This window comes from Antechinus flavipes, chromosome 2, assembly GCF_016432865.1.
Source record: "Antechinus flavipes isolate AdamAnt ecotype Samford, QLD, Australia chromosome 2, AdamAnt_v2, whole genome shotgun sequence".
NCBI lineage: Eukaryota > Metazoa > Chordata > Mammalia > Dasyuromorphia > Dasyuridae > Antechinus > Antechinus flavipes.
In genome coordinates, this window is record NC_067399.1 from 368,239,406 (window position 1) to 368,255,243 (window position 15,838).

At 39.3% G+C, this 15,838-nt stretch overlaps 1 protein-coding gene across 4 annotated transcripts in view; it reads right to left on the reverse strand.

The window, feature by feature from the left end:
- Nucleotides 1–15,838, reverse strand: part of INF2 (inverted formin 2) — an 80,076-nt gene that overhangs the window by 15,760 nt on the left and 48,478 nt on the right. For all 4 annotated transcript variants that reach the window (XM_051978269.1, XM_051978267.1, XM_051978270.1 and 1 more), the window contains exons 8-12: nt 10,722–11,453; nt 5,183–5,325; nt 4,865–4,926; nt 3,428–3,530; nt 2,950–3,035 (exon numbers count right to left, since the gene is read on the reverse strand). In XM_051978269.1, coding sequence (XP_051834229.1) covers nt 2,950–3,035; nt 3,428–3,530; nt 4,865–4,926; nt 5,183–5,325; nt 10,722–11,453 — 1,126 coding nt within the window. The remainder of the gene's footprint in view (nt 1–2,949; nt 3,036–3,427; nt 3,531–4,864; nt 4,927–5,182; nt 5,326–10,721; nt 11,454–15,838) is intronic.

Consider the following 15,838-nt stretch of genomic DNA (forward strand, 5'->3'; position numbering starts at 1 on the left):
GAACTCTCTGATGACAGATAGGTTCAAAAATTGTGAAAGGCTGAAGATAAAGTCCTCTGGATCTGCTCTGAGAGAACCATGTGGTCAGCAAATCCTAAGGTCAGCCTAGGCCCAAATTTGACTAATTTGTTAACAGCTAAATGTATCGCACACAATTATAGAATCTTAAGAGTGTCAGAGCTGGAAGAGACCTGACAATAAAGTAAAAAGGCCATTATAAATCACTATGGAGGAATAAATAGAGGCTCAAACAGGAAAGGTGGTTTAGTCAAGGTCCTAGAGCAAAGGAATTAAAATCCAGGTGTTTCTACCTACCTACCTGTCTAGGGTGCTGTACACCACACTCTGAAGTAGGGAGTGATGGGAAATTCCAGAATTCCTCAGCATCAGTTAGCTTGATGGCTAACCCTATACAAGTCTCAAGACTACTTCTGTTATTACATTAAGCTAAAATCATCCTTTTGACAATTCTTTCCCTCCCTTCCCTTTTTATTGCTTTGTGTTTTGCCCTCTGAGGCCAAGAAAAACAAATCTAACTCGTTCCCCAAATGATAGGCCTTTGAATATTTTAAGATAGTGAGACTATCACTCCCAAATAACTTCTGTTCCCTCTTTCCCTTTGGGAGAGTTATGGTACTTTAGAAATGGATCTAACTTAATATAATAACAATGTTCTTGGAAAAAAGAGTATAAAACATTTAAAAAATCAAATTATAAATATAAGAGGAGTTATTTTAAGCCTGTGGAAAATTCCATTCCCGACCAGCAGGATGAATACAGAGAGGCTTGGAGAGACCTACATGGACTGATACTAAGTGAGATGAGCAGAACCAGGAGATCATTATACACTTCGACAACGATATTGTATGAGGATGTATTCTGATGGAAGTGGATTTCTATGACAAAGAGACTTAACTGAGTTTCAATGGATAAATGATGGACAGAAACAGCTACACCCAAAGGAGGAATACTGGGAAATGAATGTGAACTATTTGCATTTTTGATTTTCTTCCCGAGTTATTTTTACCTTCTGAATCCAATTCTCCCTGTGCAGCGGGAGAACTGTTCGGTTCTGCAAATATGTATTGTATCTAGGATATACTGCAACATATTTAACATATATAGGACTGCTTGCCATCTTGGGGGGGGGGGTGGAGGGAGGGAGGGGAAAAAACGAAACATAAGCGATTGCAAGGGATAATGTTGTATAAAAATTATCCTGGCATGGATTCTGTCAATACAAAGTTATTATTAAATAAAATAAAATTTAAAAAAAAAAAAAAAAAAAGAAAATTCCATTCCCTTATTTTATCTGCCTTGCAAATTTGGATTTTCACACTGCTTTTTCTCAAATAAGTTTACCATGAATACCAGACCACAATTAAAGAAATAATGAATGTTTTCTTGACCAGGATCATGAACCATAATCCTTCTCCTCTCTGGGTCTTCATGTCACTGTTCTCCCTTAGTTCTCCTCCTCTCTACTTGTTCTTTTTGTTGTCTCTGAAGGATCATCATCTATAATGGAACTGTGGATATCCCTCAAGGTTCTTAGACCCTCTTGTCTTCTTCTACAATACATTCTCTCTAAGTGATCTCTTCAGTTCTCAAAGATTTGTTATCTCTAGGAAGATGACTCCCAGTTGTAAACTGCCTTGAAGATAAAATCCACTAGATATGCTGTAGACATTTTAAAGGCAATATGTCCTAAAGATAACTTAATATCTTTCCTTCTGATCTAACTCAGTTTCAATTGATCAATGATGGACAGAAGCAGCTACACCCAAAGAAAGAACACTGGGAAATGAATGTGAACTGTTCGCATTTTTGTTTTTCTTCTCGGGTTATTTTTACCTTCTGAATCCAATTCTCCCTGTGCAACAAGAGAACTGTTCGGTTCTGCAAACATGTATTGTATTTAGGATATACTGCAACATACCTAACATATATAGGACTGCTTGCCATCTAGGGGAGGGGGTGGAGGGAAGGAGGGGAAAAATCGAAACAGAAGTGAGTGCAAAGCATAATGTAAAAAATTACCCAGGCATGGGTTCTGTCAATAAAAAGTTATTTTAAAAAATCTTTCCTTCTCAGCCCCCTCCCCACTCCTACTTTTCTAACTTTCCTCTTTTTATGGAGGGCACATTTTAAAACCTCAGTTATCCATGACTCTTTACCATCCTTCACCTCTCAAAACAGAATCAGTAGCCAATTCTTTATTTTTGACTTTCCAACATTTCTTTCATATATACTCATCCACCATGGATCAGGGCCTCCTAACTATTCTTCTCATCTCGAGTTTCTTCAATTCATTCTTCACACAGCTGCCAAGGCATATATTCCTAAAGCAAAGCTCTGACCATTGCTCAGAAGCTCCAGTAGCTTCCAATTCCTCTAGGATCAAATACCAACTCTTCTATTTAGCATTTAACGCCCTTTATCATCTGGCTTCAGCTCTTTTTTTCTGGGTGTATCACATATTACTCTCTTCCCACATATTGTTTATATTTCAGCCAATGGGATCTCATTTCCAGGTCCTAGCATACAACATTCCATCTTTGCAGAGTCAGTCTTTCATATGCTCAACTCTGACTCTTGAAATCTTTAGCTCTCTGCTAAGCTCCAGAATGCCATCCTCCTATGGGAGGATTTTTGCTGATCACATCCTCCCACCCACCAGGACATCTCTGAAGTTATTTGGGACCTTCCTCATATATAAAAATATATCACATGTATTTTTAGAATACAGGATGCCTGAGAACAATGATCCTTTTCTCTATATCTTTCTCTTCCTAGTACAGAACAGGGGCTTAAAAAATGCTGGTTGATCCCCATTCTGAATCTTTCTCCTTCTGGGAGTCAGGACCCACAAGCTCTGTGCTACTGTGTTATCAGAGGGACAAGCATATAGAACAAAGGGGGCATGGCTTAGTACCTTGAAGTACTTACCTGGGAACATCGAGGAGGAGGAGATAGAACTGGTCAGCACTGGCTAACTTGGCTTTCTCTTCTTGGAATGATTTCAGATTTTCTATCTGGAAAGAACAGAAATCACAAAGGGATGAAGGCTCTTCACCCAATGCCCAATAGCCTGCTTCCCCATAGCATCTCTGTACTTCAAGCTTGCTCTAGGAAGTGTCCCCTAGACCTCTCCCCAACCTTGCTCTGACTCCTACAACTCTCTGAATCACATTTTGCCCTTTTAATGACTGGTCTCTATGTGCATCTCATTTCTCTCTTAGATTGTAAGCTCCCTGAAGGCAGAGCTCCTTTGTCTCCTTCTGACCATGAAGCCTTAGCTCTTGACCAGGGTCTCTTCCTTCTTGTTTGCCCCCATTAGGCTGTCAAGCATAGGACTGAATGGAGGATTTGATAATTTTATTAGGCATCTTCTTATTGAAAAGATAAAGTCAATAGCACAACTTACTTCATGCTTCTCGGGGAGCAGTTTGAGAAGCTGCTTCAGAACTTCCACATCAAACCTTGTCCTATCCCCTCTTCGGATCATGTCTGTGATCTCCTCATTGGAGCTGAAGAAAGGGCAGTTAGGTGTGAGCTCAACACTCCATTCAACAAAATCAGGACTGTCCCCTCACATGCCTCACTACGAAGGAAATAGTCAAGGCAGAGAATATCTCATAGTCACAGAGAGACAGTCATAGCCTCTAAGTTGGAGGAGACCTCAGAATCCATCTGGACCATAGATTATCCTCTCCCCTCAAATCCCTTGCCCTCTTGTCCCATGCCCCTTCAAACCCTGTCTACCAAATGAGTTCCTACATCAAAGCTCCCATTGCTCCTAAGGCCACATCATTATATACTGCTGTTGTGGAAAGTAATTTGGATTTGTGACCCCAAACTTGCTAAATTTTGCATATCTTTGGATGCAAATATACTTCAATTAGGCCTATACCCTGAAGAGATCAAAGGAAGAGGGAAAAGATCTATAGGTACACAAATTTTATACTATTACTTTGTGTGTGTGTGTGTGTGTGTGTGTGTGTGTGTGTGTGTGTGATGGCAAAGAACTTGAAATTATGGGGATTCCTATCAATTGGGGATCAATAAATTATGGTCCATATAGTTGTGCTATAAGAAATAATGAAGGGGATGATTTCAGAGAAACTTGGGAAGACTTACATGAATTGATATAAAATGAAGTGAGTAGAATCAGGAAAACAATTTACTGAAAGTCTTAACAACTATGATTTCTACCATAACCAAGCAAATTCCAGAGGACTCATAATAAAACATGCTACTCATAGCCTAAAAGAGAAGTGATAAATTCTGGAAATGGATTGAGACATATATTTTGTGGACATGGCCAATCTGGGAATTTGTTTTGCTTGATTATGTATGTTTATTACAATGATTCTTCTTTTCTTTTTTATGTTGGGGAATGGGGAGAGAAATGTTTTTTATTTATCAGAAAAAATAGATTAAATTTTTTAAAAACATCATATACCACTAGATGAAATTACAGAACTGTCTCTCTTTTCTCTCAGCAGATGTCCTTTCTTCATATTTAATTGAGAAAACCTGAGGCCATCTGCTATGAACTCTTTCCTTCCCTATTCCCCTCCTCAAACCCTCATTTTCATTTTCCTCATTTTCTCTTCCTTAAATCTGGTCTCTAAGAAAGTTATCAAAAACTCATAGGATCATAGATTTTTGATTTGAAAGGGACTTTAGAGTTGATTTAGTCCAACATTCCTCATTTTACATAGAAGAAATTGAGGCAAAAAGAGGTCATATCAAGTATCTGAAACTCAGGTGCAGTGATAGTCAGTGCTATGGTGGAGACTTTCCACATAGATGCTTTCTGTAACAAAATTTGTCCTGCCCTTCTTATTTCAATACTTACCATTTGAATTGCTTCAGAAAAATGTTCAGATTGAGACTTTTCTTGCCATCTAGAAATGTAATCTGGAAAAAGAAAACAAAGTCCAACCCCCAAAGGAAGGATCTCAATGAGAAGCAGCATGAGGTGGTGGAAAAAGTCCTGGTCTGTAAAATCATAGGCAAAGTCCCTTCCCTCTTCTGACCCTCAATTTTTTCTTCTGTAAAATGGGAATAATAACCTATTATTGAAGAACTATTGAAAAAGAATCATTCTGTAAACCCTGACATGCTTTCTATCCCCAGGTAGTACATCCTCAGCCAATGCACCCAGCCAGACTACCTCTTTTGGTTCCTTCTTGGCTGGGGCTGTGATCTTCTCCTTGGCCTTTGTAGTTGGGAAACAGAAGAGCTGTTCAATGCTGGTATAATCAGGCTCCAAGCCCTCGCTGCTCAGACTTACTGATGCCCACATTGAATGACTGTCTGGAAGATATGAGAGGAAGCAGAGTATCAATTCAAAACAGTAGTGCGAGGTGTGGGGAAGCAGGAGAGGAGTCCTCCCTCAAAGTTTTAACAACATTAACATTTGTTTTATATGTAACTGGGAAAAATAAAATATCAAATAAAAACAAAGCAAGCTACATGTAGGATAAATAGAGAATAATTAAAAGAAAATAAGTGTTGGGAAAAGAAGGGATTTTGGAATGCTTTATTCAATTTTGAATAAAACATTTAATGAAGTGAAAGAGAAATAGTCTTCACCTAACATTTGGTAGAATTAATATGTGGGCCATATAATTTCAGAGATTAAAAATGGCTATCTAGTTCAACTCATTAATTTAAAAAAAGCTCACCAATATAGCTAAAAATTAAGTATCTAGATTTGAATTCCTCTAGTGGACAGAAGCAATGATGTGCTTGAAACAGCTAGAACAGCACTTAAATTTTCAGTGCTCAATTATGACTTGGAAATTTGCAAACTCTACAAACCAAGGCTTTATTTATGTTTTATGGTCTGTCTAGACTTAAGAAATTGATGAAAAAATGTTAATAAAGCAGATTAAATTTAAGAGTGTGTCCTACACACATTACCACCCTTCCTTGGAGAATTGCTAGTTAAACATTTATCAGCACATGAAGCAGCTTATTTCCAGTGCCCTCCCTGTTAATTAGTTGTGTTTTATCCTGTATATAGCTTGCTCGTCTATTATTTGTTTGCATGTTGTTTTCCCCATTAGACTGTAAGCTCCTTAAGGGCAGGGACTGTCTTTTGCTCCTTTTTATATTCCCGATGCTTAGCACAGGGCTGGCACATAATAGATCTTAATTCTTCCTCTCTCTCTTCCTTATTTTCTTCATTAGTTCTAACAAAGATCTAGTTCTAAAAAATTCCAAGCTGGATCCTTTACAGTAGTGATGAAGAAAGGGAGTATATAAGGATCCCTGTAGTTTGCAAACTGATTTACTTTTTAAAAGTACCATTATCTCTTATATTCGATTTCTATTTATTGTGTCAATTTTTTTTTTTTTTGTTTTATTACATTTTTAATCTAGTTCAGGCCATACTCGGGGAATGTTGTGGGCTGCATAATTACAAGAAAGTCTATCAGAATGAGTTAGTTGTTCCAGGAAGCTGGTGCTGGAGCCAGGTTAGTGCATTGTAGGACTGGGTTCCTTGAATTCTGTAACTCAATAATCTCAAACTCATGGTTTGCTCTGTTTAATCTCCTGGTTCCCTAAACTCTGGTAAAAATCTCATGTAAGCTAAGACAAAAGAAAGGTATTGTAGATGCTTAGGCTAGGCACAGATAGGGGACATACTGATCCATACAGCAGAAAGACAGACCCTTAGAGAGCCCTCAAATACTGGAGAGGAAAGGCTGAGTTAGCAAAAAAAGTCAGAAAGCAAACAAGTAAGCCTGGCTCTAGATATCCTTTCAGCCTAGGGTCTCATGTCCTCACATGTGGTAGTTAGTCATGGAGCTAAAATTTCTGGACTGACCTATCAGGGAGCCATGCAATGGAGGGGAAATTTGCATGTTCCAAAAGGATGGATGGATGGAGGAGTAAACTGCATAAAGCTAGAAGTGGAAGGGCAGAAAGTTACAGAAACGCCCAGTCTATGAGGGTTATGCTGAATAATGGGGACAATTCTGGTGTTAGAGTCATACTGTAATCACAATCGCTGTGTGACTATGGACAAGTCATTCTTCTTTTTTGAGGTTGTTTCCTCTATAAAGACTTGTACCTTACTTTCCAATCACCAAGGGGACAGTGGTTGCCATGGCGAAAATGCATGTCTCACCTACAACTCAGGACATTTCCAGCTGCTGGCCCAGGAAGTATGGCTATAGATACCTCCTAAACAAGATGAGGGGTCAATAACACTGATACAGAAAATGCATAGGCAGACAGGGCTTCTGGGCAAGTTGGAAAGTGAGAGAATGGGGCACATCAAGCCAAATGGTCCAAATTGGAGGTCTGCTGGATCTGAAAGGCTGCCTTTGCAACATAAAGACAGAGGCCTGGCCTGGGAAACTGGAAAAAAAACTGATTGGTTTTAGTTTAATAAAATAATGGGAGAGGTTTGGGACTAACCAGTATGAACCTGCGTGGTTTTCTTTAATCTCTATCTCTAATGACATTCCTACAGTTTGTTATTGCTATATCTCTTTTCTCTTGTCAATAAACCCTAGAAGTATGGAAGTATGTGGCTTGGAAGTATATGGAAAAGGAAAGATGGAGAAACTATTAAATGAGGGTGTCTATCATTAAAGTGTTGAGGGAAGGGAAAAAGATTACTGGGGAATAGAACTGAGTATCTTTAAATCCAGGATATCAAGCAAGCAGGCTAAGGGGCCAACAGAATCAGGGAGTTTCAGGACTGCCTTGGAATGATGGTTGGAAAAAAAACTTGAAAAAAAAAAGATGAAAAGGTGAAAATTCTAGGGTGAAAGACTAAGGACCTCTAGATGAGTTCAAAGGAAAAAGTAAGTCTTAGGAAGTTGATGTGAGCCATTTGAGGCCAGGAAACCATCCCAACTATCCAAGGCAGTCCCTTTAGTCAAATCTTCAAAGAAAGTTTCAATACCTCTGAAGGAAAAAAAATCAATTAATGAAACCTGCATTGGGTATAGGACCTTAAAAAAAGATAGCCTGGCCCTACATGCTACAGCCCTAGCAAATATTGCTTCTAACACAGGTGCAGTGCACAGATTTTTTTTTTTAACCAATTCTTTGCATGACATAAATTGTTCATTAAGTCCAGACTCTCAAGAATATAATCCTTCTGTAACGTTTGTTGGAAAAATCTCAATTTGCCATTATAAAGCTTTCCATTTGCACAAACAAATTCATGTTTCAGTCATTTGTTGGTTGAATTCATGCATGTATTTGCAGGGGTCTTTTTATTCTATTCTGGGATCTTAACCATGTCACAGGCAACCATCTTGAAGTAAACTACTTTTAGTTACATTCAATTAATTTATTGGTAGGTACCTGTTATCAGCTTTTCCTTTTGTTTGATCAAGCAATTCCTATGGGTCTCAAAAACATTTCTGAAGGCTTATGATCTGGTTGTTATATGCTCTAAGAATGTCTATAAGTCTCACTTCTCTTTTTTGTCAAGGGAGCCTCTTTAGAACAATGAGCTTTGAGTTTCATTAATGGGGTTTTGGGTTAGTATATTTGCCAAATCTCTTGTGGACAATTTTACTGGAGACTGAGAACAGGATTTAGAGTCAGAAAATCCAGAAAATCTTACCCTCTGTGTGAATGGGAGCAAATCATTTCCTCTCTTTTCAGTTTTTATTTCCTGATCTCTAAGGACAATAAAACCTCTAGTACTTATCCCACAGAGTTGTTGTGAAGCTTTAATAAGATTGTTCACATCTTTGCAAACCTTTATATCTTTGCACACCTTAAGGTGCTGTGTAAATGTCAGCTAATACTCACCATAATAACAGTAATAATTTGTGCACCATTAATATAATGAACTTACTCAGTGGAAGTTGCCAAAGTTGCTAGTAAATTCATGGGCCACTGAGAAGTTCTTTATTACAGTTTTTATCTGGCCCTTCTGCTTTCCAGTTCAGCAGAGAATCAACAATTATCTTCCCCAATGTAACAGTCCTTTTGCTCATTAAATATAAGCTTGTTCAGTCACACAGTAACTGTACAGAGTGGGATCTGAACCCAGACCTTCTTGCTTCCAAATCCAATAGCCAATCCAGTGGGTCTCATTACCACTCCAGATTACTATGAATCATGTAGTTTGGCAACATGCTGTGTGGCCTTGTCCAAGAACAAGCCTTAGGGCAGAAAGATCCATCTCCAGGGATTGGTTTGAGAGGAGAAATTTTTTTAATCATAATTCACTCATGAAGTCATTTGCTACTGTTAAATCAAGAGTTCTTAACCTAAGATTCATGAACTTTTTAAAAAAAGTATTTTGTTAACTACTTCAATAAGGAGTTTCCCTTGCAATCTTATGTGTTAGAAAGGAATCCACAGGTTTTATTAGATTGCCAAAGGGACTCATGGAACAGGAAAGGTTAAGAATCCCAGGACTAAAGGATAGTGGGTTCCAGATCAGTGTGGGTGAAAGGAGGACTCATATTAACGAAAACAATAGATCTTAAATGTGAAGTAAGTGTTGCAAATTAAAAAGGCTCTTGGGTAAATCCTTCCCTGGGGAGGATGAATGGTTGCAATCTGAGGAAGCAGGTGCAACCTTACAGAGATGTGACTGGAATGGTAGCCTGCTTCCCAGCAGCTGTTGTGACAACCCTGAAATCAAGGATCCCGGGGAGAAGACAAAGAAGGGGCTTTTCTATGTCCAAAGAAAATTTTATGCTATAAAATTGTGCGTGCCTTTTGATCTAGCAGTGTTTCTCCTGGGTCTGTATCCAGGAGATCATAAAAGAGGAAAAAAGATTCACATGGGCAAAAATGTTTGTAGCAGTTCTATTCCTAGTGACAAAGAATTGGAAATAGACTGAATAGCCCATCAGCTGGGGAGCAGGTGAATATTTATGGCATATGAATATAATGGGAATATTATAATTCTATAAGAAATGATGAGCAGGCTGATTTCAAAAAAGCTTGGAAAGACTTACATGAACTAATGCCAAATGAAGGGACCAGAACCAAAAAAACATTGTACACAGTAATAATAAAATTATGTGATAGACTTGGGACTTTTCAACAATGAAGTGATTCAAGGCAATTCTAATAGACTTGTAATGGAAAGTCTATCCAGAGAAAGAACTAAGAAGATGGAATGTAGATCAAAGCATAGTATTTTCACCTTTTTTGTTGTTTGTTTGCTTGCTTTCCCCCCTTCTAAATCTAATTTTTTTTGGCCAGTATGACAAATATGGAAATATGTTTAGAAGAATTGTACATGTTTAACCTGTATTGGATTGTTTGCTGTCTTGGAGAAGGAGGACAAAAAATTTGGAACACAAGGTTTTGGAAAGGTGAATGTTGAAAACGATTTTTGCATGTACTACTAAAATAATACTTAAACAAAGAGAACAATTCAGAAGGGGTTTTTCATCTCCATCTCTAACTTCTGCAGCTAATGGGAACTGGCTAGGGTCAGATCAAATCATGCTGAAGAAAAAAGGGGAAAATTATCGATGAGATGGATCTGTGCAGTATCTTTTCTCTCTTCCATCCCCCCTGCCTGAATATAGGTGCACAGGATGTAAGAGTCAAAAAAGATCTAAAATGGGGAAACTGAGGCCCAGGTCAGAGGGAGGATTCTCCAGGCCTTCTGACTTTCCCATAGACTGCAGTGCATCTTTGCAACATCTGGTTTCTTTCATGACTTGCTCCTATTACCTAGAAAGAAACTGCCCCAGGACTAGACATACCTCTTACCACATTGGAAGGAAGCTTCTGCCAGTTCAGCTTTTTCATCCTCAGAGTAGGAGGGTTCACTTTCCTGTGGTTTGGAACTCTTGCAAAACCCAGACCATGGTCCACTTGAGCAACCACTATTTCTTCAATGCCATTCATTGGAGGGGGAGGGGGAGGGATGCCACTCAAGCCAGGCAGAGGGGGAGGGGGAGGGGGAGGGATGCCACTCAAGCCAGGCAGAGGGGGAGGGGGAGGAATGCTACCCAGACTAGGCAGAGGGGGAGGGGGAGGGATGCCACTTAAACTAGGTAGAGGGGGAGGGGGTGGGATGTCACCCAATCTAGGCAGAGGGGGAGGGGGAGGGGGAGGAGGAGGAGGAGGAGGGACACAGGCTTTACTGAACATAGGAGTAGCTGGAGGTGGGGCCCATGCAAAGCTAGGCAGAGGAGGAGGGGGAGGGGGTGGGGGAAGGTTGGCTGGAGCAGGGGCTGGGGCGAGGGGCTCAGAGGCGGCAGAGGCTGCCTGAAGGCAAACGGCTTTAACAATCTCTGTGCTGTCACTGGCTGCCGATGGGCCAGAGGCATTTTTCTTCGGGCTGCCCTTTGGGGAGGGTTCCACTATGTCCAGGCTGGTTTGGATACACTTGTGGGCTGTCTTGACCAGGCTATGGATCTTGGGGCTCTGCTGAGGACGCATCTTCATGGATAAGAGTCTCTCTACTATTTCTTCAATGCTGCTCTCGTGGACTGCAAAGAAGGGACAAAGATATTCTAAAGTTAGGGAGATAAATGTGATGAGAGAGTGAGGGCTGAATGGAGAGAAGCACAAGGAGTCTCAGAAAGCATGGACAAGAGCTGGACTGGGGAGGCAACGAGCAAGTGGTGTCTTTTTGCAAACAGGAATCAAAGAGGAATAAAATTCTGAAGTCTATTAACATAGAAAAGGAAAGACCTACAGGCTCATAAATATAGAACTAGATAGTATTTCACCTTTTTTGTTGTTAGCTTGTGTTTTTTCTTTCTCTTGTTTTTCCCCTTTTGATTTGATTTTTCTTGCACAGCATGATGAATGTGGAAATATGTTTAGAAGAATTGTACATGTTTAACCTATATCGGAATGCTTGCTGTCTTAGGAAGGGGGAAGCTGGGGAAAGAGGGAGAAAAATTTGGAACACAAGGTTTTTGCAAAGGTCAGTGTTAGAAGCTATCTTTGCATGTATTTGGAAAAATAAAATATTAAAAATAAATTTAGAACTGAGAGAAATAATAAGAGCATATTTAGTTCAGACTCCCTCATTTTGAGAGATGAAGGAAACTTGAAGTACAGGCTACACAGTTAAGAAATGGCAGAGCTGGGATGTGAATCCAAGTCTTTTGATTCCAGATTCAGAACTCTTTTCACTAAACCATGATTAAAAACCCTTCCCTAGGGGCAGCTAGGTGGGGCAGTGCATAGAGCACCAGCCCTGAAGTCAGGAGTTCAAATCTAGCCTCAGACACTTAACACTTCCTGGCTGTGTGACCCTGGACAAGTCACTTAACCCCAAACTGCAGCAAAAATAAACACTCCCCTCACCCCCCCAAAGCAACCCTTCCCTTTATCACCTGTAATTATTATCTAAGTACGAAAGGACTGTCATATAGGTGGGCTTAGATTTTCCCTATGTGTCCCAAAAATCAGAACTAAGAATTGAAATTAAACTTTGGAAAAAATTTTCTAACAAAACTTCTTAATTGATTAGAACTATAAAAAGTATAATTCCCCTTCACTGGAAGGGTACAAGCAGGAATCAGGGAGATTGTAAAGGGATTCTTGATGTGAGTAGGTAGGGTTGAATAGTTCGACTAGAAATTTCTGAAGTTTTTTCCAAATCTGAGATTCTGATTCTGTTTAAATGAAGTGGAAGGGAGACTAGAAATGGACAGAGAAGCTGAGTAGAAAAATGGGATTTCACTGAAAAAAAAAAAAGGGCCCCTCCATCCTAGACTGAGGCAAGGCTAAGATTAAAGTCTCTAAGCCCAAATAAGGATAGAATTAGGGGAAATCAAAGTGAACACTATTAGAGAATCAGTGTGGCTGAGTAAGGCTATGGGAATTAGTCAAAAGAGGATGTGAGTCCAATTTGACCACTTGCTACCCTTTTGACTTAGGTGTATTCCTTCTTCTCCCTTTCTAGACCTCAAATTTCTTCTGTAAAATGATGGGTCAAGAAAGATTTAAAAAATAGGAAAAGGTCCATCTGTACTAAAATATTTATAGCACTCTGTCTTGGCAAAGAACTAAGGAAATATCCATCAATTGGGGCCTGTCTTAACAAATTATGAGATCTTCTCCAGTTGATTTTATTGATTATTAATTATTGATCCCTAACTACCCTAAGAAGGCATATACTTCTATATTGGATGATAATTGAGGGAAAAGGAGGGAAGGGTTATTAAAACCTGGTGTAGTGGAAAGAATACAGAAAGAATACAGTTAACATATGTTGTAATATCGAAAGTATTAAATAGAAAATAGAAAATAGAAAGACCTGGATTCAAATCCCAGCTCTGCCAGTTCTTAACTGTGTGACCTTGAACAAATCATATCACCTCTGTATTTCAAGTGCCTTCATCTGTAAAATGAGGAGGTGTGGACTAAATACTCTTATGATCCCTCTCAGCTTTAAGTTCTAAATAAGAGAGGAAGAGCAACAAGCATTTATGAAATGCTTACTAGGTACCAAATGCTAAGCTAAATATTTTTCAAACATCACCTTACTTGATAAGATAAAAGGGACTGTTTCAAAAGAACAGAGGAGAGATTGCTACGAATTAATGCAGAATGAAGTGAGCAGAAGCTGCTCGATTTATTCAGAAATAACACTATCAAGATAAAGAACTATGAAAGACTCGAGAATACCAATTAATGCAACGACCAAGTGCAATTCTAGCACGCAGAGCACAGCTCAGAAAAGCCTAGCTTCTGAGACACAGGTGACCTGCTCAAGCTACAGAATAAGATATACATTTTCAGATGTAGTTAATATAGGAATTTGCTTTGCTTGATTATGCAAGGGCTGTGTTTATCCTTTTTTTCTTTTTTTTCCTAAAGAGTGGGAGAAAATAAATGTATGTTAATTGAAATAAATGTAACTTTAAGACTAGGACTAGCTGATCAGCTCTAAAATCCTATGACCCCGGTTGTGTATTCTGTCTGCACATTCTCAAGGCTTCCTAAGCTTCTGTCAGCAGGGAGCTCCATACCCTTTGGCCCATGAGTCTTCCCAGCTGGGAGTGCCTTAAGACTCTGGATTTTAGAAGCCTGAATCATCAGAATGGAATGTTCTAGAATGGATACTCGACTCCAAAGGGCTGGCCTAGGACTCTGGGGGAGTCCCTTTCCTCCTTTGACACTCATCTCTCTTTGTAATGTGAGCTAGTTGGACCAGATGGTCTCTAAGAACCCATAAAATTTTATGTTCTTATCTACTGGTTTTGACTTCTGTTCTTACAGCGCCTGGATATCCTCAATTTTCTAGGAGCCTCATCTTTAAGGTTCTGGTCTTTTCCAGCTCTAAATACTGTTTTTTTTAAAGGCAGACTCATCCACTAAATCCTGGAAAACAGAACAAAGTGTCATCCTGTCTCATCTAGCAAGAACTAAATCTCAGGGACTGATTTCCCAAGTTAAGATCAAAAAGTGGGTCTGTGGTTGGCAAAAATAAGTAGGACCAGGATGGGAGTTTGGGGATCTTCACCTGGCTTTCTTCCTCCATTCTTTCCCAAAGGAATTATTTAAAGGCTGGACTCTAGCTGATATAACATGTCACTGATATGTGACCCTGTAAGCTTTAGTTCTGACTCTGAGATTTGGAAATCTGTCTAGAATCCTGGCTTTCTGATTTACTAGGTAGGTGGCTGGGCAAATCCTGCCTCTCTGAGTCTCAGTTTCCCTTATCCATACAATAAAGGATGGAAACTGCATCAGGTTTCCTTTCAACTTTAAAAAACTCAGCTCTATAGGTACCAAGTGACCTAGTGAGACAGATGGGGCAAGGACTTTGTCATTTACTGGATGAACAACTTGTTCTCTTAAGGGTTTGACACAGTATTTTAATCTTTTTTGTTGTCATTGTTTATTTGCATGTTTTTTTTTCCTTTGTTGATCTGATTTTTCTTGACAGCATGATGAATATGGAAATATGTTTAAAAAAAATGCACGTTTAACCCGTATTGGATTGTTTGCTGTCTAGGGGACTTGGGGGAAGAAAATTTGGAACACAAGGTTTTACAAAGGTGAATGATGAAAACTATCTTTGTATGTATTTGGAAAAAATAAAAAGCTACTATAAAAATAATAAATCATAAAGAAATTTTAAAAATAAGGGCTTGGAACCATAAAATCTCTTGGAATGCTACATGTGGACATGTACTCTGCCAATCCCTTTAATCCAGAACCAATAAATCTGTGGGGAGGGTCCTAGATAGCAACAAGGCAGGCTAGCAAGGGTGAGAGAACTCTGTAAATATTTCAAACCATGCCTTATTCCAAAGGTCATTTTTGTCATTCTCCCAAAGACCTGAACTCTCAAAGGGCAAGGACCATGTTTTCCTCACTTAAATAGATTATAAATAATAAATAAGTAGATTTATCAAAAAAAGTTTTTGACTCAGTCCAAAAAGCCAACTCTACAAGTACACTGTGTAGGAGGCACAGAATACCTGTTAAAAAGAGCTGGAGGTTTTAGTGAACTGCAAGCTCTATGACTCAACACTATACCAACAATACACAGGAATTTAGGCTTGTATTAAGTGAGGAAGTGTATCTAATTAGAAAAGAGTCATCAATTTATGTCCTCCAGCTCCGGTCAGGGCACATATGGAGGCCTGTGTTCAGGTAGGTGGTGCAGTGTACACAGTGCTGGCCCGGAGTCAGGAAGACCTGAGTGAAAAATGTAATCTCAGAGCAGCTAGATGATACAGTGCCTAGAGTGCTGGCCCTCAAGTTGGACCTGAGTTCAAATCCAGCCTCAGACACTTAACACTTTCTTGCTGTGTGACCCTGGGCAAGTCATTTAACCCCAATTGCCTCCTCAGCCAAAAAAAAAAAGTGACTCAGACACTTACTAGCTGTGAGGCCCTGGACAAGT